The 24,709-nt window shown below is 39.5% G+C and overlaps 2 protein-coding genes across 15 annotated transcripts in view; one reads left to right on the top strand and one right to left on the bottom strand.

Moving 5' to 3' along the window:
* The window catches only part of MED12L (mediator complex subunit 12L), a 346,021-nt gene that overhangs the window by 114,383 nt on the left and 206,929 nt on the right, over positions 1-24,709 (bottom strand). The gene's annotated exons all lie outside the window — the stretch shown is intronic.
* On the top strand, positions 1,724-24,433 carry GPR87 (G protein-coupled receptor 87). Its single transcript, XM_001144931.5, has 3 exons — positions 1,724-1,985; positions 18,345-18,476; positions 23,330-24,433. Exons 2-3 carry the CDS (start codon positions 18,443-18,445, stop codon positions 24,370-24,372), a joined length of 1,077 nt encoding a protein of 358 aa, XP_001144931.1. The 5' UTR covers positions 1,724-1,985; positions 18,345-18,442; the 3' UTR covers positions 24,373-24,433.

Here is a 24,709-nt window from a genome sequence, read left to right as displayed (position 1 = left end):
GATGCTTCTCCCTTTGACTGATGCCTTTAGTACTTAACAGTTAGTTGTTCTGGCAGTAAAATGTCAAATTATGAGCAGTACCTCATTTATTATTTATGAATCATCATGAAAAATGGCAAAAAGGTCAACACAAGAACAAATCTCCCAAACTAAAGTCTGCATAGCATAACCCTTCTGCTCAAAATACAACAAACTGGTTTCAAAAAAAAAAAAAAAAAGAAGAAGAAAAGAAAAGAAACTGGCTTCAAATGCTAAATCAATGGGGAAGTATAAAACAGCACAGAGAGAGTCAAAACTAAATGAAGGATTGTTTGTAAATCTGCAAATTCTTAAAAGATTAGGCCATTATTAAGTTGGCTAATTGTTATTCAAACACCTTCCCTAGGACTAGCTACTTTTCCGTAACATACTTAATCCACCCAAAGCAGAATGAAAAAAAAAAATTAAAATTGTAGGTGTCTGTTTTTGTATGGTTAGGAAGCAGATAGGAAAATACAAAAAATATAATTTTGATACCCAACTCTTGATTTTTAAGTTAAACACCCATTTGTTTTTCTGTAAAAACATAAGGAAAATCAACTAGTACGTACACATTATTTCCTTAAGACACAAGTAAACACTAAGTAATACCTATTATAGATTTATTCACTCCAAAAAAGTTTTCACCTTTGATTATTTTCATTTATCTTCATCCACGATAACAGGTTTTGATTCCATTTGATGAAATTTTATTTTTTTAAATGTATTTAAATGTTGCATTCAAGAAAATATCAGAATCTTTGGGATTCTCATCTGAAAGCAAGAAAATTATTTACAAATCAGAAAAAGTGGCCGGGCGCAGTGGCTCACACATGTAATCCCAGCACTTTGGGAGGCTGAGGCGGGCGGATCATGAGGTCAGGAGTTCAGGACCAGCCTGGCCAACATAAAGAAACCCCGTCTCTACTAAAAATACAAAAAATTAGCCGGGTGTAGTGGTGGGCACCTGTAATCCTACCTACTCAGGAGGCTGAGGCAGGAGAATCACTTGAATCCGGGAGGTGGAGGTTGCAGCAAGGTGAGATCATGCCACTGCATACCAGCCCGGGCAACAGTGTGAGACTCCGTCTCACAAAAAAAAAAAAAAAAAAAAAAAAAAAAAAAAAAAGTGATATGATTATATAAATTTGTCATTGTTGGATGCTTTTTTAAAGCAATAAAATAAATTGTTTTATGTTAAAGGTCAGCATTCAAAGGAGTCAGTGAACCCAGCCCCTGAATAATTTAACATATTTTGAATACTTATCATTGTGTATGTGTAAAAATATGTCTACAGATTTCATTAGTTTCATAAGACTACAAGTTTCCAAAGTTATCAATTACAACAATAAACACATTTTTAGTCTTTAAATAATATGTAGAATAATATTTTCAAAGAATTCATCTGTCATAAAGCATATTCTTATTTCTTTTAATCCAAAATTTAATTGGCAGGAAGGCTGCAAATACATGTTTTCTAGATAGCAATAGGAGGCTGGAAAAAAAAAATGACCTAAAAATTGGATCTGATGAGTTAGTAGGCCCCAACCTGAGACTTCATCCCCCACTCCTTAAGCAGACTTCTGGCAGTCTAAGCTCCAGCCCTCTGTGTTTCCTTCAGGTGAATCACCATCTGATTCCTGCAGGTTCAGGAAATACTCTTCCCCAGTCGACAAATCTCACCTACTCTTAGTTGTGAGTCATTTACATTAGCAAGAGAGCAAGTTGTTCCAGTAGTTGCCCGGCAGGAGAATTTGAAAGGGTGCCCCAAAGGACAATCTCTAAAGGGGTAAGGGAGATACCTACCTTGTCTGGTAGGGGAGATGTTTCATTTTTATGCTTTACCAGAAAATCCACTTCCCTGCCGACCTTAGTTTCAAAACTTATTCTTAATTAGAGACAAGAAATCTGTTTCAACTTGAAGACACCGTATGAGGTGAATGGACAGCCAGCCACCACAATGAAAGGTAAACGAAAAATTTTTCATTTTCTTAAAAGCCGTGGTTGATAAGACACAGCAATGATTAAAAACTGTAATTATACTTCTGCTTAACTCTGAGGTTTGAAGAAAAACTAGAAATTAGAATGCTGACAATAAGATATGAGGCACCACTGTGAGCCATGAAGCTTCAACTGTTTCCAGCTCGGGCAGGCAGAAATATAAACTACATATTGTGCCTTCAAAGGTAGAAACAATGTTTTGGCAATCACTCCTATTTAGTACATTTTTTTTAAACCACATTTACTTTATTAGATGAGTAAAAGTCAAAGTGTCTTATAATTGTTTCCCAGGACCCAAAACTTAAAATTTGTTTCATAATCGTTTATCCGTATTTTTTTTTTTTAAAGAGAGAGACAAAGATTTTTCTCTTTCCCAACTGTCTCATTTTGATAAAATAATCTCAGTCTTTTCATTGTACCACAAAGAACAGGGCAATCCTCATTCTGATCCCTGGAGAAGTCATGTTAAAACATGTCAGGAAAGGCACTGAGAAAACTGCCCAGTGACTGACAAACAGGTTAGGAACAGCTTACTGTTGTTCCACATTCAAACTGTTTGGGAAGTTTTCACTGCAATGAGGAAAACAAGAAGCAAGCATGGAGATCTCAGTTCTTTTAAATTTTAATAAGGACTTTTAAAAGATAGATGAGCCTAAAGTAGAGTGACTTTTTGATTTCTTATTTTAAGATTTATCTGCTATAGAATTTTACATCACATTCTCAAGTTGAATCTGCTTTTATGTTAGGTATATTAACATTTTTAACAAGAGATTTCTTTCATAATTGTTCTCCAATTTACTAGCAATATGAACAGCAACAAATCTGGTTCTATATTACTTTATACTGGGGGGAAAAAAGCCAGACACCCTGTTGATATTTATTATTTCTGCCAATTGAGATTAACTGTCTCCATGAAGTTAGGGATCAAAGAGGCATATTCTCTTAATCCTTCAGCAACATCTCATCCTCAGACTCTTGTTTCTGACCTCTACCTGAAATGTGTTGCAGGTATACATGGGTTAAGGACAAGGGCCTAGAAGAGCAGATGGATGGCTGAATTTCATATTTAAGGATACAGCCTATAAAAAGAAAGTATCCCGCCAGAAAATCTTTATTTCATGAAGACACTGAGAAAATGCCCTAACCAGAGATAACATGCTAAGAGGATTTACTGCATTCAGAGATGTGGGTGGGAAAAGGAAGACTAAGTTAAAAGGAATGTTCTTATTTAGAGTTGTGCTGTTTGTGCTCTTCAGAGTCTGCCTGCTTTTCTTCCTTAATATCTTGGCATTTAACTCTCTTTAAGAACCACAACAACAAAATATTTCATGCTTAGCTCTTTACTCTGAGAAAATACCACGGAAAGTTAAGATAGAGGAGACCACAATGGCCATTAGTTCCTTGTATGCTCCTGAAATAAGAAAAGCCTGGAAAATCCATGAAAATCCCTCAAAGTCCAATAAAGGGTAAGGTTGTGAAGACAGGACAGAAGTGAGGTGAAATCTACGTAAAGTCACCTCCCTAGAAGCATCCCCTAGTCTACAGGGTAGATGTTCTCTATGCAGGCAAGAGGCAGTAGTTTGGGTTTAAAGTAGAAAGCCCAGGACTCACAGCAAAATGACCTGGGTTTAAGGGCTGACTGTACCAAATATTATCGGTGTGACTTAGGCAAGTCTCTGAATTCCCCAGGAGCTCACTTCCCTTCCTCACAGGTAAAATGAAGGGGTTAGATCAGATGGTCATTAGAGGCCCCTTGCATCTCTAGATTCCCACGATCCAGGTGATATGCTGAGATGCTGGGGTTGGTAATGAAAGAACCTAAGGCTTGGACCAAGCACACAGGAATGCTTGAGAGGAAATGGGGTAGAGCCACAAATGAGGACCTTCCCAATTCTGCCCCTAGCCAGCTACATGATGTTAATCAACTCTCGACTTCGCTAGGTCTCAGATTCTTCCTCTACAAGATGAAGATGAATGTACTATTTGCTCTTCCTACCTGGCTGAAAGTTTTGCATTAATACAAGTATTAATACAAGTGCCAGCTGCAGTTCTTATACTTGTAACTATCTAAAGCAGGGAGGCAAGAGCAGAAGCAAATGCAAGGTGACCCTCCTGTTAAAAACTAGATGAGATGCACCCACCTCTCAGACCTTCTGCTTCAGGCCAATGGTGAAAGACAGGTTCTTTCTGACCTTACAAATATTACCAAACCCTCTCCCTCCTTATATGGCAAACACAGGCAGAATAGAATATTTGCTCTCTATCTTGTACCTAATTAACATATTTTGTTTCATTAATATTATTATTGGCCAAACATTAAAAAAATTACACTAAAATACATTTAAGCGAGAGCACTGATTAAGTTCCATTTAGTGTAAGCCATGACATTAAGTCATTCATATCAATGATTCTATAGTTTCTCTTAAACAGTAATTTCTAATGATTTCCATCATTTTAAAAGAAGAGCAAAGCTCCTTAAATGACCTTTTCTAATGTACTAGATAGGATCTGTATGGCACAAACTGTCCTTCTATCCTTAATACTAAAACAACAATAATTAGCATATACATCTAGCTTGATATGTGACAAGATTACTGCATATTTTATCATGCAATTTTTTTTTTTTTTTTGAGACGGAGTCTCACTCTGTCACCAGGTTGGAGTGCAGTCGCGTGATCTTTGCTCACTGCAACCTCCGCCTCCGGCGTTCAAGCGATTCTCCTGCCTCAGCCTCCCAAGTGGCTGGGATTATAGGCGCCCACCACCATGTAACCTCTGCCTCCTGGGTTCAAGCGATTCTCCTGCCTCAGACTCCTAAGTGGCTGGGATTATAGGCACCCACGACCATACCCAGCTAATTTTTGTATTTTTAGTAGAGACGGGGTTTCATCATGTTGGCCAGGATGGTCTCAATCTCTTGACCCGGTGATCCGCCCACCTCGGCCTCCCAAAGTGCTGGGATTACAGGTGTGAGCCACCGCACCTGGCCTTATCATGCATTTTTTTTTTTAACTCAGACAACCTTAAGGTATAAATTACTATTATCCACTTTTACAGCTGAGCAAACTGAGGCTTAACAAGCCTAACAGTAGGGAGCACAGCTCTGACCTTGAACCACTGCCTACAGTCAACCATGCTGTATTTGCTGTTACCTCTTTTTGTGGGTAGTTTCATATGTAAAATGATATAGACTTATTGTATATTTACCATATACTAGTACCATAGTATAGACTACAGTAGATAAATGGCCAACTTGGGTGCATGATCCCCTGCAATCAAGTTGGAGCTATTTTAACTTGGTAGTTTTCCCAAAGGAGGCATCAGGTGCTAATCAGCACATGAATACCAAACTTCTGTGCAGGCAGTAGCAGAGCGGTAGTTAGGAGCACAGCACTGAGATGGGCTTACGTTCTGTTCAAATCCAGGCTCTGCCCCTCATTAGTGGTGTTAATGAGGGCAAGCTCTAGCACTCCAGCGACAGCACGTATCTGCTCAAAGAACAAATAACATGTGCAAATAGCCCAAGTATATTGTATTCCAAGTATTCTCTCTAAGCCTCAGGTTTTTTCATCTGAAAAATTAGAGTACTAATTCTTACTACCCACTCAAGTAGCATGTCAATACTGAGTTATTACTACATGTCAAGTTTGAATAAAAGGTCTATGCTATGGTAATACTTCATTCAAAACAATCTTATGAGGACTGTTTTACAGAAGAAGGCGGCACAGAGGAGTTGGGTAACCTGCCCAAGTAAGTGGCAAACCTGTAATGTGAATCCAAAGTCCTTTTAATAAATTAAAATATACATAGGTAATTTAGAACACTTCTAGGCACACAATAATACTAGCCAGCATTTGGGGAGCTCTTTTACTGTTGTTGTATGTAGCAAGATAGACACTTAGACTTCTCAAGCTCCCAGAAAGGGTTTTGCCCTGTAGCCTGAACAGGCTCTCAGGTCAAAGATATTACTGTCTCTTGACCACCAGAGAAACTCTCTGGAGGACACATAACAAAGTGAAACTTTGTTTTCCAAGTCCTTGAGTCTAGAGGGTACCCTTTACTGACTATATCAAGATTCGGAATGCCTCCAAAGCAAAGGCCAGTATACCAAAAGGGCAGCAGAAACAAAATGATCTGAAGTCCCTGTACTAAAGGAGCTTATGATCTAGTTAAGAAAGAAAAAAGTTAACAGAATACTTGGACTGTTTGCACATACTAGAGTATGAAGCTCTGTGGCTCTCAGGCTGAGAACTGAAAAGAGAGATCCAAGAAAACAATGCATAAATATCTGTTGCCTCTAGACTGTAGGCATTTGAGGATTTGCTATACTCTTTTGGGGGTGGATGACCTACCTGTCCCATCTTGTTCCTCCTCAGACCTGCTAGGCCCCAAAATTACAAATAAAACTGAAAATAAATCACTGGGCCTTTCAAAACTTTTTTAGATAAACCGGCTCCAAGACAAATTGGGAAAAACTGCAAAATCAATTGTTTTTGTGTTGTTGTTGTTTTTGAGACGGAGTCTCACTTTGTCACCCAGGCTGGAGTGCAACAGCGTGATCTCGGCTCACTGCAACCTCCGCAACCTCCGCCTCCCAGGTTCGAACAATTCTCCTGCCTCAGCTCCTGAGTAGCTGGAAATACAAGTGCCTGCCACCATGCCCAGCTAATTTTTGTATTTTTAGTAGAGACAGGGTTTCACCATGTTGGTCAGGCTGGTCTTGAACTCCCGACCTCGTGGTCTGCCCACCTCAGCCTCCCAAAGTGCTGGGATTACAGGCATGAGCCACCACGCCTGGCCTAAAATTAACTGTTTACTAGATATATTTATATAGAAAACAGTGCTACATATCATGATGAAGTAGAATGTGGCTCAAAGTAATATGCAATCCTTAAATAATCGCAGCTACAATTGTATTCTAGTTGTCACACCTAAGCATTTTAAAAACCTAAAAAATGAAAACTTTTAGAGGATAATGGCTTGCATTAGGTCAAAACGGTACATGCCTATATTATATATAGCAAAACAAATTAATAGAAGAATAGTAAATGCCATTTAAAAGGTAATTACTACATCAATGTGTCAGCATATACCATGATGGCTGCTGGAAAAATAAAACTATAGTATCTGCTAAACATCAATATTCCCTTTACCCTAAAACATTCATTCTAATTTCATAATGTAAACAACAACACTAAATATATATATATACACACACACACAGTTTATATATATATATATATATATATATATATAATTTTAAAAACTATTCATTCTGTGCCTAGAGCCAACAGTACAATACCTCAAGTATTATCTCTACTTTTCATCCTAAGACCCAGAAATGCTAATATGTACCCAATCCTTCACAGAGTCATGCTGGATCTTACCATGGTCTGTTTATATCCAGTTTACAGTCTATATGAAATTGCAAATAAGACAGGCAGTAAACAACTGGCCAGTGCGGAACTCAGTTTGAGTGCTCAAAGTTGCAGGCACCTGAAATATAAATGTCATGGTACACTACTTCTTGCTCTGATGGCTTCCCCATCCTGGAAGATGCTCTCAGCAAAATAACTGTCTCACAGCCAGGGTGGCAAAGTCAAACAACTCTACCCTTAAAGTTTTTCCCCACCCCAGCTCCTGATGGTACATTTCCCATACTGCCTCCCTTTCCTCTTCTGTCAATTACAACCTGATTAACTTCAAGCCAACTAAGCTCTCCTTCCAATGTACTCATATAATTATTTTATTTATTTATAATCTTTCTGGTTCCAACAACAACAAAAATAAGGTGTTTTATGGAGATGCTTAATATGAAATTAATTCAAATGAACTTAAATTTAAACAAATGAAGCCTGGGAAAAAGAATGGTGGGAAATTAAAAACCATATGAGAAATTAGTTCACCAAATGCATTCATCCCTATCAGATGGTGTTGGGCCTTAAGGTGGATCTCAACTCCAACAGGAAAACAAGAAGGCATAATGATTTGGTGTTGATAAATTCATAGCTGGCCTACAGAACACCATTCTTATTATGTAGAGTAGAAATAACTTTCTCCCATGAGTCTTAACATAAAGAACCAATGTTGTATTGAACACCCAAAGAGTAGGCACAGTGAAAAGGGCTGAATGCTTGAAGACACCAACTCAAAGCTTAATCCAGGCAAAGCCATTTTACAGAGGCAGGATAAGACAACATAATGGGGTCCAGGCATGTGGCTCACTTTAAATATTTTCATCTTACTGCTGTTTCTTCATAATTGTTCTATGGAAACCTTTCTGCCTCCTTCTCCCCAGTGTACTTTATTCTAATTATGAAAATTTCATAAGTGTTAGACATACTAGCTGTCTTTTATTAGCATACTGGTACTGTTGTTTCTTCTTATACCTGGCTGACTTTCCTCACTGACATAACCTGTGGGGCTGCTGCTGGCATTTGAATTTGCAGCCCTCCACTTTAGCTCCCCCAACTTTACAGTGAGCTATTCGGAAATGTCAGCAGGCCCAGCGTTTGATTAGCCTCCTAATGGTTTGATCAGGCCTTCTTCCTGGTCTTCAGCCATGCCTTACACAGGTCAATGGCCAATTCCTACTCTTGTCTCCACCCCTCTCTGGGTTGTACCATTTCACTTCAGAAGGCAGAAAAAAAAATTGTTAAAAATAAAAAACAAAAAACTGACATATGCCTTCCAAAATGAAATTAAGTCAGAGAGGAGGCCAAATTCCATGACTGCCTAATAGTAAGTCAAAGGTGTTTTTGAACTCTGACTCTGTGCCCGCAGGTACTCTGCTAGACCCTGGAGATAAAAGGATGCAAGGACACTCTGGTAGTCAGGCAAACAACAAAAATAGAATACAACAGCTGGAGGTATGGGAAACCACAGGGGCTGAGGAGCACTTATGTGGCACATGGGGATAACATGGAAAGCTCTGAGAAGAGGAGGCAGATGAGTTAGACCTGAAGGCGGTATAGGGAGCTTGCCTAATAGATAAGAGGCAGAAGGGATTTTCAGGATAAAATGCAAGGTAAGGAGGGTCTGGTGCAGGAACTATAAAGTGGGCAGGTATACAGGTCAGGTCAGGAGGTCCTCATCACCTGCAGAGGAGCCTGAGTTGTATCCCGTATAAGACAGTAAGCCAGTGAAGACTGTGACAGAAGAGGACATCAAGCAAAGAAATGTGAATAGCAGGAAAATGCATGTGGCAAATAGTAAGATAATACAAATATACAGGTTACTATTTCTCCTAGTTGAGGAAGTTACTACATCTATAAATCAAGCCAGAGAAAAATATTTTAATTCAAATATTCCTATTAGTTTAAGAGACATTGTTTAAAACATGATTAATGCCAGAAGTTGACAAATTCACTGAAGTATGAATTACTTTGAAGAAACGTGTGTGTGTGTGTGTGTGTGTGTGTGTGTGTGTGTGTGTGTGTGTGTATTTCATGAAATGAGTTATATGTGATCCCAGATCCTTTTACTACATATGGGTGAGGGTGGGTTATTTATTTGTATTCATGAGAAGAGAAAAATGAGAGTGAACGTTTGATGCTGATTAAGAAATGTGAAATATCCACTCATATTAAAGACTTCACTTGAGAATTTTAAAATTGTCAGTGAAGACAAGTGATGAAATTGAAGTAAAAATGCTCTCTTAGGTAATTGTCTTACTCCATTAACTTAAACAGCATTAAGGTTTGGTTAAGCTGTGATTACAAGAATAAGGGTAGCTAACCTGACAACAGTTCTAATGGAAAGGTCTGGAGAATACCTGCACCACATCCCACAGCCCAGAAAACTATAATGATGACTGTATTAAAATATCAAGGTGACACCACCACCACCACCATGAAGAATAATTATAACTCTTAAGTAGAATGCTTAAGCCACAGGATGCTATTCCAAAACAAGGAACAGCATCTACATGAACTTGTGAAAAGCATTCTGCATCTTTTAATAGGCTAGTAAACAGTAATCAAACAACTAAAGACTTTACCTGGAGTCTTGAATTCTAAGAATATTTTTAAGGGCCAGAAGTCACTTGAAATGTATTTAGTTTAGAACATATTCATTTAAAACCACTATGTTGGCTACTGGGACTGTGGCCCCTAAACTGACTAGCCTCTTACATAAATGATCCAGAAGTTACCTATATGGAATTTATACTTTGCTTAAACAGAAAATAAAAATACATGTTTCAACTCAGTAAGTTGTAAAATTTGAGTAAAATTCTTATTACTCACAACTACATAGTAATGTGATACAGATCTCCTGATCTGACTCACAATAGCCACATAGTGAGTAGTAGGAATTTTACTCAAATTTTACAACTTACTGAGTTAAAAAGTGTATTTTTATTTTCTGTTTTAAGAAAAGCATATTTCTTAAATATGCTTTTTAAGAAATATGTTTAAGCAAAGTATACTTGCCATGAATTACACCTTTACATTACTATAGCACTTACAATATAAAATTGACTTAACATATGTTCTCTTACCACATTCACACAGCACCCTTGGGAAGTACGTCAGGTATTTATTATTCTCCCTGTTTCATAGATGAGGAGGCTCAAGCTCTGTGAGGTACAATGCTTAACAGGGTCACAGACTGAGCCAAAAACTTAACAGCTGCCTACTGAATCCAGGTCTAGGATACTTTGCACTGGTCAGGGAATCTCAGTCTAGAACACTTTCTACCAGGGAAGCTACTTCTGACACTCCACTAGGCCAGCAAAGCAACACCACAGAGGCAGCCTGTTCTGGGGTCTTAAAACCTAGAGCTCATTTCCTGGTTTTGCCTCTCACCATCTGTGTGGTATTGGGCAGGTTGTTGAATCCTGCTCAGTTCCTTCACTTGTCAAAAAGAATAGTCAGGTTTGAGGTTAAGGTTATAAAGAACCATTAGACACAAATCTTGTCTTCAGGGAGTTTACAATCCACTTTACATCAACCCCCCATCTGCTCTAAACACACACACACACACACACACACACACACACACACAGCAAGTTACCTGAGGTCACCTAAAAAAAAGTTAACTCTAAATTGTTAACCAAAATAGGTCTATTTGTAAGCTACATGTACCAGCGAAACTATGAGAACAGAACATCAGTGTAGCACCTGAAAAACCTGAATGAAGGGCTGCTGTGCTTTGCATTCCAACACATTTAGGAGACTAACTCCATGCATGCATTAATGAAATGTGCTATGAATACAGTGACCTAATTCCATTACAATAAGAGGTAACTCATAACCAGTGAGGTAATCTGCCTCTTTCCCCAGGCCTTCAGCAGAGCTATAATCTTAGCATTGTTGAAAAACACACATAAATTTACAAATACACATACACATAAAGTCAGGCTTAAACTAAGAAAGATTCTTAGATTATAGGTGATTCCAAAATAGAAGAGATCCTGTATCTTTCAAATAAACTTTCTATCAGATGGCTTTTGTGAAGACTATCTCTTTACCACAAAAATGCAGAAACGACATCAATATCTCTATATAATCAATCAGTTCAGTATAGCTTTTCAGAAGTAAAGTGGCAAAATAAACCTTCAGATCTCAAATTCTTACAATTTCAGATGTGAGCTTTTAGAGTGAAAACTGGAGAGTGGAGGACAGATAGGAAAGGTATTGATATTATAACTCTGTCATTTGAGAACCACCACTACCAAACACTAAGTCCAAAATTAATCATGAGCAACTGCATTTAGGGAGCCAGCATTTAACTGGCACTGATATTTCAAGATCCTGACCAGAGGGCAATAACAAGAGAGATGAAGCCCAGGGAGAGTTAAAGCATTGCCATGGCAGGGCAGGGCACACCGGCCTGCTCTTCCTGCTGACAGAGTTTCCCCCGGCGTGGTACAAATGACTCCCCACCCATGCCAAGATCCAATCCAGTGAACTGCAACAGCAGGCTGGCTCTGTGTGGACAAGGCTGGGTGTCCAAAGTAGCTGTTCAGTAGTCCTGGATGTTGTCCTCCCATAGCCCTTCTGGGGAGAGAGCAAATGTTTGGGCATCCAAGACAACTGGGGTCAAGTCCCTACTCCACTACTCAGAAGCTTTTCGTAACACCAGAAACCTCAGTTTTTCCCCACCGAAAGCAGTTTTATAACACAATCAGTAGGGTTTTCACTTAAAGGCCCCAGTAGAGGGGCAGGCACAGAGAAAAGCTCCACTGTGACTATTAACACATTCTCAGGTGTGAACAAATCAACATGACCTCCTGTCACTACTTTTTCTGGGTTGCTAAGAGGTATAAGAAAAACCATTTGAAAAGAAATGGTTAAGTGATGGTCAGTAATACAAGAAAAATCAGGCATTTGCAGGGAGGAGAGACACAGAAGAAGGGAAAGATACATTTATAATCAGAGTAGAACAATTGGGGATCTATAGAGGTTAAGTATAGCCACATAAGATTAAATGATAAGCGGAATAATCGTTGCCAAATCAACTGACTGTAGGACCCGGCAGGTAATGCTCCCAAAAGAGGTGGCCCAGGGATGTCAACGAGTATGCTGTGAGCCAGAGAACTGGAGAGAGCTCACTTCCCCATCAGGAAGAGGCAACTAATAGTGCTGGATTGTTCATGCTGGATGCTAGCAAATCTTCTCATCTTTCAAAATGGGATCCAAATCTGGATTCTTATGTGAAATTTCCTGATGTTTTCAACATTGTTCAGGCCAAATAAAACTAGACCTCTAGTTTGGAAGATCAGCGGTTCCTTCACAAGCTTGATGGAGAAAACAGACTCCTACCTCTGCCCAATACTGCCCCCCTCCCACTTCCTGTCCTCTAAAATAACCCCCCAGAATCATTCTTCACTTTTACTCCACAACAGTATAATAGAACTGCAATTTCAGTTTCTATTGTATTTGATATGAATCCCAGCTCTACCCATTACTCACAGTGTGAGTCAGGGCAACTTAATTAAACTGTCTGAATCTCGTATCTTCCTACCTGGCGGGGGTGGAAATATATCTAGGTCCTAGGGTAGCTCTCAAGATTGCTTAAGGTATCAACCACCAAGTTCGGGGTCCAAAAGCAAGGAGAAACTGAGAATGTGTTAATCCTTTTCCACCACCCTCATTTTACAACCAACAACAAAGAAACATGGTTAGTAAAATAGCCAAAGGAAAATACCAATGGGTGGCTGGAAAAAAAACAGGTCTCTAAGCAGCGATACCATCTAACCTCAGGAATGACTGTGAAACCTAGGCCTACCACAAACATCACATTCTTGTGTGGTTTCATCAGCTCTCAGCTGAAGGAACAGTAGGTGGCAGGGCAGGATTCCCGCCCGGGATCCAGGTCCTGGAACCAAGCCCTTTACTACCACTGAAGCAATCTTCCTTGCAACACCCTGCAAGTGCTGGGACATGCAGACAATGCAGAGCCACTGTAGTAAAAGCACACAGGGAGCCCTGAAGCTGAGGCACTGATCATTCAGAAAGACAGCAGGCAGGTAAGGCTCTGAGACAATTTAAAGGAAGGGCAAGCTATTGGAGCAAAAGTATCAGTCAAATGACTCCTGAGAGGGCAGCTGAGGCCACCAGCCACACAGCCATCTCAGCATAAACAAGGTGCAAGGATCCACCCCCCTCAACCTCCTTGTCCAGCCTATGAAGCGCTAAATAAATTCAACTGTGTACCTATGATATACAGCAGGAACTAAAACGACTTCAGCTCCACCCTGCGCAAGTACACAGGCTGCTTTGTAAACGTTCATCATTTTAACCTCGCAGTCAACCTATAATGGATGAGTCTTCATACCCATTTTATACAGGCAGAAATGGAGGGTTAGAAGCTAAAACCAACAGAGCTGGGGCTGTAATTCAGAGAATCAGAGAATCAAATCCTTGCTCTATACACTCCACCACGGTGCCACCATACTTGGCTAGAGGTCAAGGCAGGATATTTTTTTTTTTTAATCCAAGCTGGAAAAAAAATTTTTTTTTGAGACAGTCTCACTCTGTCGCCCAGGCTGGAGTGCAATGGCATGACCTCGGCTCACTGCAAGGTCTCCCGGGTTCAAGCGATTCTCCTGCCTCAGCCTCCCGAACAGCTGGAACCACAGGTGCACGCTGCCATGCCCAGCTAATTTTTGTATTTTTAGTAGAGACAGGGTTTCACCATGTTGGCCACGCTGGTCTTGAACTCCTGACCTCAGTGATCCACCAGCCTCGGCCACCCAAAATGCTGGGATTACAGGCATGAACCACCGCGCCTGGCCAGAACATTTTTAAATGCCAGACATTGAATGATATGCTTAAGAAAACCCTCCATTAATCCTTTATCTATCTCCACCTCCCGCCTTCTCTGTCTCCTTTCCGTCACAGGCATGTTCTTTTTTTGAAAGAGTTTTCTGAGATTGCTGCCTCCACTTCCTCACCTTACAATCATTATTCAACCCTCTGTCATTAGGCTTCTCTCCCCAAAACACCCTGGGCCCCCCAGCACGTGGAGCACTGGCAAAGATGAACAATGACCTTTTTGTTGCTGAATCCCATCCAGTGGCACTTTGCTGTCCTATGTCACTTGACTTCCCCCACAGGATAAAACTAGTCACAATTCCTCATTTCCTAAACTCTCTTTTTGGTTCACATGACATTATTATTATTTGGTAATCCTCCCAACTCTCTGGCCTCTCCTTCAGGCACTCCCCTCACCCTAAGACTGCTCCATTAAAAAGTCTACATTAGCTCTCTGCTATTCTCACTCCACTGTGTGGTTTTGGGTTTTTCGTTTGTTTGTTTTGAGACGGAGTCTCACCCTGTCATCCAGGCTGCAGTGCAGTGGCGTGATCTCAGCTCACTGCAACTTCCGCCTCCTGGGTTCAAGCAATTCTCCTACCTCAGCCTCCCTAGTAGCTGGGATTACAGGTGCACGCAACATCATCTGGCTAACTGTTGTATTTTTAGTAGAGATGGGGTTTCACCATGTTGGCCAGGCTTGTCTCAAACTCCTGACCTCAGGTAATCTACCCACCATGGCCTCCCAAAGTGCTGGGATTACAGGCGTGAGCCACCATGCATGGCCGACTGTGCAGTTTCATCTTGAACAATCTCATTCATTCCCACAGCTTCTTCTATCACCTATTTTCTATTGGCCTTAGATAGACATCACCAGCCAGGAGTACTTCTCCAAGCTCCAGACCTTTCTCTTTAATCATCTAGTAGACACCTCCACATGCATACTACACAGGCATCATGAAATCAACCAATCCAAAACTAAACTCCACTCATCCCAGTACGTGCTTGTCCTTTCATGGGTCCTACATCAGCGAAAGAGACTAAAATCTATAGTCAAATACCTGGGAGGCCTCCAACAATCTTCTAACCCTTTTCACCAGCATCATTCAGCCACAGATTCTTTAAGATGCCTCATATTTTGTCATATATCTCCATCTCTACATGCTGTCACCAGTTCCTCAGTAGACTACTATACCTTATCTTTGGCTACACTCAGCATTTCCATGTGCTCCTTTCTGATTCGACCTTGGGCAAACCTGCCACAACCTGGGCATCATAGTTGTCATGGAACCTCTGTAATCCTTGCTTCCCCTCAGTTCGGGTACACCTCTGTATCTTCACAGCATCCCAAACCTCTCATTCGATATTGAAATGGTCTATTTCTGGATTCTCAACTAGACTCTAAACTTGAGGACAGAAATGTACCTTTCTCTTCTTTATAAACTCCAGGGCCTGAAATATGAGCAGACTCTTAGTAAACGACCTTATGAAAGAGATCAGGTTATGGCTGGTACTGAAGAAGTAGCAGAGATTCCCAAGGTAGGGAGAGAGGGGAGAAAGGAGGCCATTCACAGGGCAGGAATGGGCATGAAGAAAAGTAGGGAATTAAACTCAGGCATATCGCTGACAGTCTGCAGTTTGGTTAAACCAGAGAGTTCCAATAAGAGTAACAAGATCTTGACTTTAATTTAGGCAAAGATTAATGGAAATAACAGAAGCAGAAACTGGCATTTATAAAGCACTTAACTTATAAATGTATATTCAATTTAACCTCATGAAGGAGGGATGCTAGATACTATAAAGTAGGTATTATTGTTCCCATGATTCAAAAGATTATGGGGCAAGCAGATTTCCCAAAAGTCTATTGTGATCTCTTAGTTACCAGAATTTAGCATGTTCTGACTTTCACATTCTGTGATCTTTAACACTACAAGAATAACTCCTTATCTTTAGTTAGTAATTATAATTCAAGAATTGCCTTACCATACAGTAACACAGGATTAAGGAGCAAAACAATAATATCTTTCATGCCCTCCACTCCTGCCCCCAACCCCAGCAGACACTAATCGACTTTCTGCCTCTACAGATTTGCCTTTCCTGGACATTTCACCTAAACACATGTAGTCGTTAGTTATCTGGCTTCTTTCTCATGCAAAACATTTTCACGGTTCATCTATACAATAGCTGTATTTCACTTATTTTTATTGAGTAATATTCCATCCTTTGCCTATACCACAGTTGACTCATCTACTCTCCAGTCAGCACTTGGCTTCTTTCTGCTTTTAACTATCATGAATAATGCTGTTATAAACAACTGCATACAAGTCATTGCATGGGCATAAGTTTTCATTTCTTGTGGCTAGATACCTAGAGGTAGAACTACTGGGTCATATGATACATTTGATTTTAACTTTTTAAGAAACTGCCAAACTCTTTCCAGAGTGGCTGTACCGTTTTAAATTCTTATCATCAGTGTATAATGGGTCCTGTTTTCACCACCCTCAGCAACACTTGTTACTGTCTGTCTTTTTCAGATACAGCCATTCTGGTAGATGCAAGATGGTATACCACTGTGGTTCTCATTTGAATTTCCCTACTGACTAATGATGTTCAGTGTCTTTCCATGTGCTCTTGGTGAAATGTCTAGACAAATCTTTTGACCTTTTTAAAATTGGGTTCTGTTCTCCTTATTAAGAAGCTGTAAAAGTTCTTTGCATAGTCTAAATAGAAATCCTTTATGAGAAATATAACATGCAAATATTTTCTCCCAGTTTTCTCTCTCTATGTCCTGCTTATTGGCCAACTGCCTGCTCTCTCTCTCTTATTGCAACTGTCAGTGAGGAAGGTTACAGGAAGCCATCTGAAGAGGACAACCATACAACTTGAGAACAGAGAAACATAAAACTAAAAATGTGTTTATCAGGCAATTTCCTTGAAATGTTTCCATGAGAAACTGGATTCAAGCTTTTTAGGCTTACTGAAATCCAAAGATCATTATTATAAAGTCTAGAAAATTAACTGCGTCAGTCATTCTCCCCAGTAAACTTTAATAAATAAAAGAAAGTAGAGTTTTACCTCTTTGCCTTACATTAAAAAAATAATGTGATGCTGGCACCCAAAAAGGAGGGATTCTGAGAGCCTTAATCATTGCCTATGCTGCATTAACCAAAAAACACTTTCTGACTTCTGCTGTGTACCACATACTGGAGCTGTTCAAGGTGACGTATGGATAGACTGTCTAAACTCTCAAAAGAGTGGATTCTGGGTGGAAAGCATCACTGAAAAATTAAAAACCATTTTTTCCATCTACTACCAAATCAAGTACCTTAGCTACATGTGATATTTGCAAACAGAAGAGAAGGACACACACAGGAACATAAAAAGAAATAATAACTGCCTCTCCACTTACTGCAAACTCTTACACCTACTCCTGCCTCCCACATGCCCTTTCCCTGCTATCTCAGCACATATGCAGGGACAAAAGTAACTGCTCACACCAGCCTCAAGTTTGCTTTGTGCTTGGACAGAATAAGGTTACTTGGGGTCTCTTTAAGCAACATCAGTGATGGGACCTGAAAGTCTCACATGGTTTTATTTCATGAGAAAGAGTGTGACTTCCCCTAATGGTAAACTGTCCTATAAGCATATTTTACTTCAGCTGCACTTTCCAGAACAGTTCCCAGGAATTCTGCTTTCTATGGTCAATACGTGATAGAATCCAGAGAACAGGGAACAGACCCAGCTGCAGGGGAAGGGGTGGGGGAAATCATGTTTGATAATATCCAACATTGCACATACATATGGTCTCAGCTAACCTTTATTAAGATGTCGTGAAGAATGCAAAGCTCAGAAAAGTTAAGGTATGTAGCCAAAGTCACCCACAAGACATAACTCCCAGCAGGGAATTATGAAAGAGGGCAACTCTGTGTGGCCCAGGTGTTCATCTCCAAAGAGCACATGCTTTCTGAATCGTGGAGGCAATTGCTTTAACTGAAAAGACCAAAATGTTGTATTTTAAAATTCCTTCCCAGATGATTTTTTCCTCATTTTTCATTTTCTCCCCAGAAATCAAACCAGGAATAACCTATGCTGAACCCACGCCTCAATCGTCCCCAAATGTTTCCTGACACGCATCTTTGCTTACAGTGCATCACAACTGAAGAATGGGGCTCAACTTGACGCTTGCAAAATTACCAAGTAAGCCATCGGAAGAGATACAAAGAAAATCTTACTTTATCGATGACTATTATTTCCACTGTTTGGGAATTTGGGGAGTTTAATGGTCAGAGAACCAACTAACAAAATAAACCAGCATTTAGCTTTGTGTTTCCTTATGTATAAAACAGCAAACATGCAGGACAGTATCGCTGAGATAAATTTAGCTTGCTATCATTTTGTTTTAAACTTTGTTTCATCTAGACATCATCTCTAAAATGACAAGTAGGATTAAATTAATAATATTTATGGAAGATTTTAAACACAAACTAAAATTACGTATTACTCTCCAGATTTAATAGTCTAAACCAAGGTTCATGAGGTTCCCCAAGAGGCCAGAGATAACATCTACCTAATCTACCGGGTAACTATTTAGAAAATGATCATACCTAAATACAAAAAATTAGCCAGGTGTGGTGGCGCACGTCTGTAGTCCCTGCTACTCAGGAGGCTGAGGCACTAGAATCGCTTGAACCCAGCAGACAGAGGTTGCAGTGAGCTGAGATCGCACCACTGCACTCCAGCCTGGGTGACAGAGCAAGACTCTGTATCAGAAAAAAAAAGGAAGAAAGGAAGAGAGGGAGGGAGAGAGAAAATAGAAAAGAGAGGAGAGGAGAGGGGAGGAGAGGGGAGGGGAGGGGAGGGGAGGGAAGGGAAGGGGAAAAGAAAAGAAAAGAAAAGAAAAGAAAAGAAAAGAAAAGAAGGAAGGAAAGAAGGAAAGAAAGAAAGACCGACCTAGGCAGCTGTGCCATGGTAGTGACACCCTATAATTTGAATGACTTTTATTATTTCATTCCCACCTGGCAGGTAGAGCAGTGACATATGTTGAGACTTTCATATTTTGTGCCAAGTGTCACGTCCCAGTGAACAATGATGTAGCTTCACCAAAGGCAAAAGTGGCAGATTCTTCCCTACTCTGTCATTCATAATGTGACTCTATTAACAAGAGAAATGGTAATTAAGCTTTATGTTATAGAATGCATACCTACTAAGTACTAGATACTGTAGTCGAAATGTTTGCAAAGCATTTAACTCTCAGAAGATCCAGCAAGACAGCTATGTATTCCATTTTACAGTTATTAAGAGGCTAAACCAGCATTGTCAAATAGAACTTTCTGCATTGATGAAAATTCCCTGTATCTGCACTGGCCAACACAGTAGCCAGATGTGGTTACCGGGAAACTTGAACATAGCTAGTATGACTGAGGAAATTAATTTTTAAAATTATGTTTAATTTAAATTTAAAAGTTTAAAGCCACATGTGGTTTGTGCTATATCTGGCTACAAAGCCCAAGCATTCCCCAACACACACACTCAGTCCTGTACACACACATGCACAAACCTATTCCCCCTGCAAAGACAGCCAAAGTTCCCTTACGTCCCAAACAAATACCACCCTCACACATGGCACAAAATAATTTACTATGGAACTAGTAAACTGAGTTATGTCACTGCATTTGTTAATTTAAAAGGAATTGGAATGAGAGTCAGAGAGAATACCAAAGTAGGTTTTACTCTCAATTATCGCTCTGTGTCTAGCCCTGCACTATACAATCCAGGGAATACCACCCTAGTAAACAAGAAGAAGGGATGGGGAAATCATGTTTGATAATATCCAACATTGCATGCACATATTGCGAGAAAACAGCCTTTACATTGTAAAACAGCTTCTAATTTTTCTTAACTGAATGACCAAGCTACTGTCAATTAAAGATGTTCCCTAACTTGGCCAAGTTCTTTACTGTCAGGGAAGAACAACATGATAAAACTGCCTGGGTGAAGAAAGCCATTCACTTTTACTGGTCAATATTCCTGAGTGGAAATATCATATAGAGAAATGCTTCTGAGTACACCTATACGTTTTGGAAATATTTAAGGCAATGATAGAGAATAAATGATGGGCATTAGCTGGCAAAAAAGAATGTGATATAAACTTAATTCTAAAAAACAAATTAATCACACGAAACTCTCAAAGTTAAGTTTTGAGCCTTCCAGAGCAACCAGATGAGTAATGGCTCATCTGCTTCTTACAAACCATTTTTTGTCTCTACTACCATATTGTTTCAGCAAATAACCCATAACAGGCTTTAACCACTAATTTGTTTAAGCTTTGTTGCCTAAATGTGAAATTTGTGAATGAAGTAATAACCAGGAGAGTAATAATATATATATATGTATATATGTATACACACACACACAACCTTTTTTGACATTCTGATTGGAGACTATCTTTAATAATAACCATAATTGTTAGGCAAAATCATCATCAAAATCATCATTTAATAAGAATGTGTTCATATAATTAAACTTTAAAATATTATAATGATATATGGAACTCATATCCCTAAGCAACACTGTGAAGTAGGGGTTCTTGCACTCCACGATAGGTATGAATAGCAGATCCCCAGGGAGCCAACACAAGCAGTTGAAATATTCCCTGCCAAGTATGCTGTAGCTCATGAACTAATATATTTGTATTTAAAATGATTTTGAAAAGCAATTCATAAGTAATTGTTACAAGGCACAGCCAGCACCTCAGGAGATGACATGGCTGCTCCTTTTCAGGCTGTGTCCCTCAGCTGGACCCTTTATTCTGATTTAAACTCACATGTCCTCTCTCTATTTCCCTAAGAGTTCTATCCCAGGTTAGATGAAAGTGACTGCTAATCATTTAATTGGGTAAATTAATTCAAGCAGACATCTTAACTCAGTTAAAGCCACACATCTTAAGAAGTTCCTAACGTCACTGATACTGATTTGGATCTTATGATGCAAAAACAGCCAAGACTACAACACGTCATTAAATCAAAATAGGCTTGAATGATACTGTACAAGGAAATATTACAAACTGGCAGCAGTGATACAGATGGCTGCTGAATCAGGCATTTTAACTTGTAAAGCTTAGTAATACTATGGGTCTCATAACAGGCTAGTCCAGATATAAATTACTAGCCTGTGTAAGGATAGTTAGGTCAGGGAAACCAGTTTTTAAAAACACTCACGGTAAGGAATAAAAGGGAAAGAATTAGGAATAGCCTGCACTTAGATGTCAAGCAGCAATTTAGGAATCTGTTTTTGGATTTTAATCATCAAAACTTTCCTGTTTCTCTCCTCAAAGAAGGGAACCAAAACAGACACTAAACTGCCTGTGTGCAGGGCAGTGAGGGCTTAAAGTCATGGTGTTATCTCTATAACAAAACCATTCCAAAACATAATTATAACTATAGTAAATGTTATTAATTACAGGGAAGTAAAAATTCAGAAATGATCTTCCTTCTAACCTACCTCCAAAAGGTGAATCTATAAATTAATTCCATTAGTTCAGGTTCCCCAAAAATAATGATGATAAAATGTGCTTAAATGGCCAAGAGATTTACTGGGGAAAATGGCTATCAGGGAAAATGGGGACAAGCAGAAGGCTGGCACAGCCTTCCAACCACTTGTGGGAGAAAGAAGGAAGGAAGATTGAGTAGGAACAGTGCAGTTTGAAGAAAGTTCAAAGAAAAGGTTTGAAGACTGGTAAGTACTCCTCCAGCCAAAGTCCTTTGTCAGAGAAACCCCTCCTCTTACAAAAACAGGTTTGTCTTGGTGTCCCTGCCATGCTCAATCACAGGCCTGGAGCAGTCCACGGGAAGCGTGGCAGCAGCAAGAATGTGGTGGTGGATCCACAGCAGGAGCTACCTGTCCATCATGCTCCCCACAGTAGGAGACATGAGAGGCCCATGTCCATGGCTGCCACATAAGTCAAATGCTCATGACCCATTTCACTGATTATATGATGCAGTGATATGGTACAGGTCTTTAACAACAGAAACTAAAAATTCCAAAGAAGCAAAAGGTTTAAAAATTCCCACAATAAATACAATAGGTGTAACCTAGCCTTGTAAACAAAAAAAATAGACCAGGTTGCAATTACTTTTAACAAGTTGTCCTCTTTGGCAATAAACTGTAAATCTGCAAAACTTAATAAGAATGAGAAAACAAAATCAGCATTTATCATTAGACTATACAAAAACACATTTGTGGATACTCCTGACTATACAAATGCATTTTAATGAAGAATTTACTAGATGACATGTAAATATTTATAATAATCAGCAGTAACTTTACACCAGCCTGCAACTTAAATTCTACTAAGGTGAAAACAGATTTCAGAGAATCAGCAAGTCAGATCTGTATCTATCCAGGACTTTTTTTGTCTGTTCACTTTAGAAGACAGTAGATTTTCTTTTTATTTACAAAAAATGCCAAGACATTTTCTTTCTATTCCTATCAATGATCCCTAAAATATCTTAAGTACTATAAGAAAGTCACAGGCAAAAAATTCAAAATGACCCACTAGTTTTACAGCTTCTTAATTCTTAATGATTAAACAGCTTAAAACTGAGGCAAGGGAAGGGAAGATATATTCAAAGAGGGTGCCAAAGACTACACTGAATCAATAACCATGTGTTGGCTACTGTATTTTCTTGTTATAGAAAATTTCAATTTTCTGTCCACATTTTGTTGATTCTATTTGTAATGATATCAAACATGGGAGTAAGAATCGGAATAATTTACACTGGTATGTTTATTTTCAAAAGGCTGGCAAAGGGGATCAGAAATGGGACTTTTTACTCAAGGGTCCTGATATGAGGGAGGCAGGGTAGTGAGAGAAGGTCACTAATTCTTTGGCCACTCAAAACACTAACAATGTGCTACCTTGACTCTGTAAATCATTGATGACATCTTTAAGTTCACCTGAAATAACAAAAAGTTGGGTCTGTAAGGGAACCTAGTAGCCTGTGGGCATGCTTGCCAAGCACTGAAGTCCTATCTCCCCACTTCTCCTACAGATAACGAGCTGCACGGCCAAGAGAGTCACAATTCAGGCAACAGGAGCGACGGGCCAGGAAAGAACACCACCCTTCACAATGAATTTGACACGATTGTCTTGCCGGTGCTTTATCTCATTATATTTGTGGCAAGCATCTTGCTGAATGGTTTAGCAGTGTGGATCTTCTTCCACATTAGGAATAAAACCAGCTTCATATTCTATCTCAAAAACATAGTGGTTGCAGACCTCATAATGACGCTGACATTTCCATTTCGAATAGTCCATGATGCAGGATTTGGACCTTGGTACTTCAAGTTTATTCTCTGCAGATACACTTCAGTTTTGTTTTATGCAAACATGTATACTTCCATCGTGTTCCTTGGGCTGATAAGCATTGATCGCTATCTGAAGGTGGTCAAGCCATTTGGGGACTCTCGGATGTACAGCATAACCTTTACGAAGGTTTTATCTGTTTGTGTTTGGGTGATCATGGCTGTTTTGTCTTTGCCAAACATCATCCTAACAAATGGTCAGCCAACAGAGGACAATATCCATGACTGCTCGAAACTTAAAAGTCCTTTGGGGGTCAAATGGCATACGGCAGTCACCTACGTGAACAGCTGCTTGTTTGTGGCCGTGCTGGTGATTCTGATCGGATGTTACATAGCCATATCCAGGTACATCCACAAATCCAGCAGGCAATTCATAAGTCAGTCAAGCCGAAAGCGAAAACATAACCAGAGCATCAGGGTTGTTGTGGCTGTGTTTTTTACCTGCTTTCTACCATATCACTTGTGCAGAATTCCTTTTACTTTTAGTCACTTAGACAGGCTTTTAGATGAATCTGCACATAAAATCCTATATTACTGCAAAGAAATTACACTTTTCTTGTCTGCGTGTAATGTTTGCCTGGATCCAATAATTTACTTTTTCATGTGTAGGTCATTTTCAAGAAGGCTGTTCAAAAAATCAAATATCAGAACCAGGAGTGAAAGCATCAGATCACTGCAAAGTGTGAGAAGATCGGAAGTTCGCATATATTATGATTATACTGATGTGTAGGCCTTTTATTGTTTGTTGGAATCGATATGTACAAAGTGTAAATAAATGTTTCTTTTCATTATCCTTGCTTGAGCCTATCAAAAATATGAATTCAAAGAACTAAAATGATATGAAATGGGATCATAATTTGAAAGTAAGGAAAACATTGAAGCATAGCAAAGAGATAAACAAGAGGTAGCGTATGGGTGAATGGCAGGGTTAATGGCTGGAAGTCTGAGGAGCAGAGTGAAAGGGCAGAATGAGCCACAGCAATGTCCCTGCACTGTGGCCATCCTCCAGGAAAAGCTGCTGCTCTAAAGCCACTTTTGCAGAGCACAAAAAGTATAGAAAAGAGAAT

Source organism: Pan troglodytes, chromosome 2 (genome assembly GCF_028858775.2).
Source record: "Pan troglodytes isolate AG18354 chromosome 2, NHGRI_mPanTro3-v2.0_pri, whole genome shotgun sequence".
Taxonomy (NCBI): domain Eukaryota; kingdom Metazoa; phylum Chordata; class Mammalia; order Primates; family Hominidae; genus Pan; species Pan troglodytes.
Note: the sequence above shows the minus strand (reverse complement) of the source record. Positions and strands in the feature narration are given on the sequence as shown.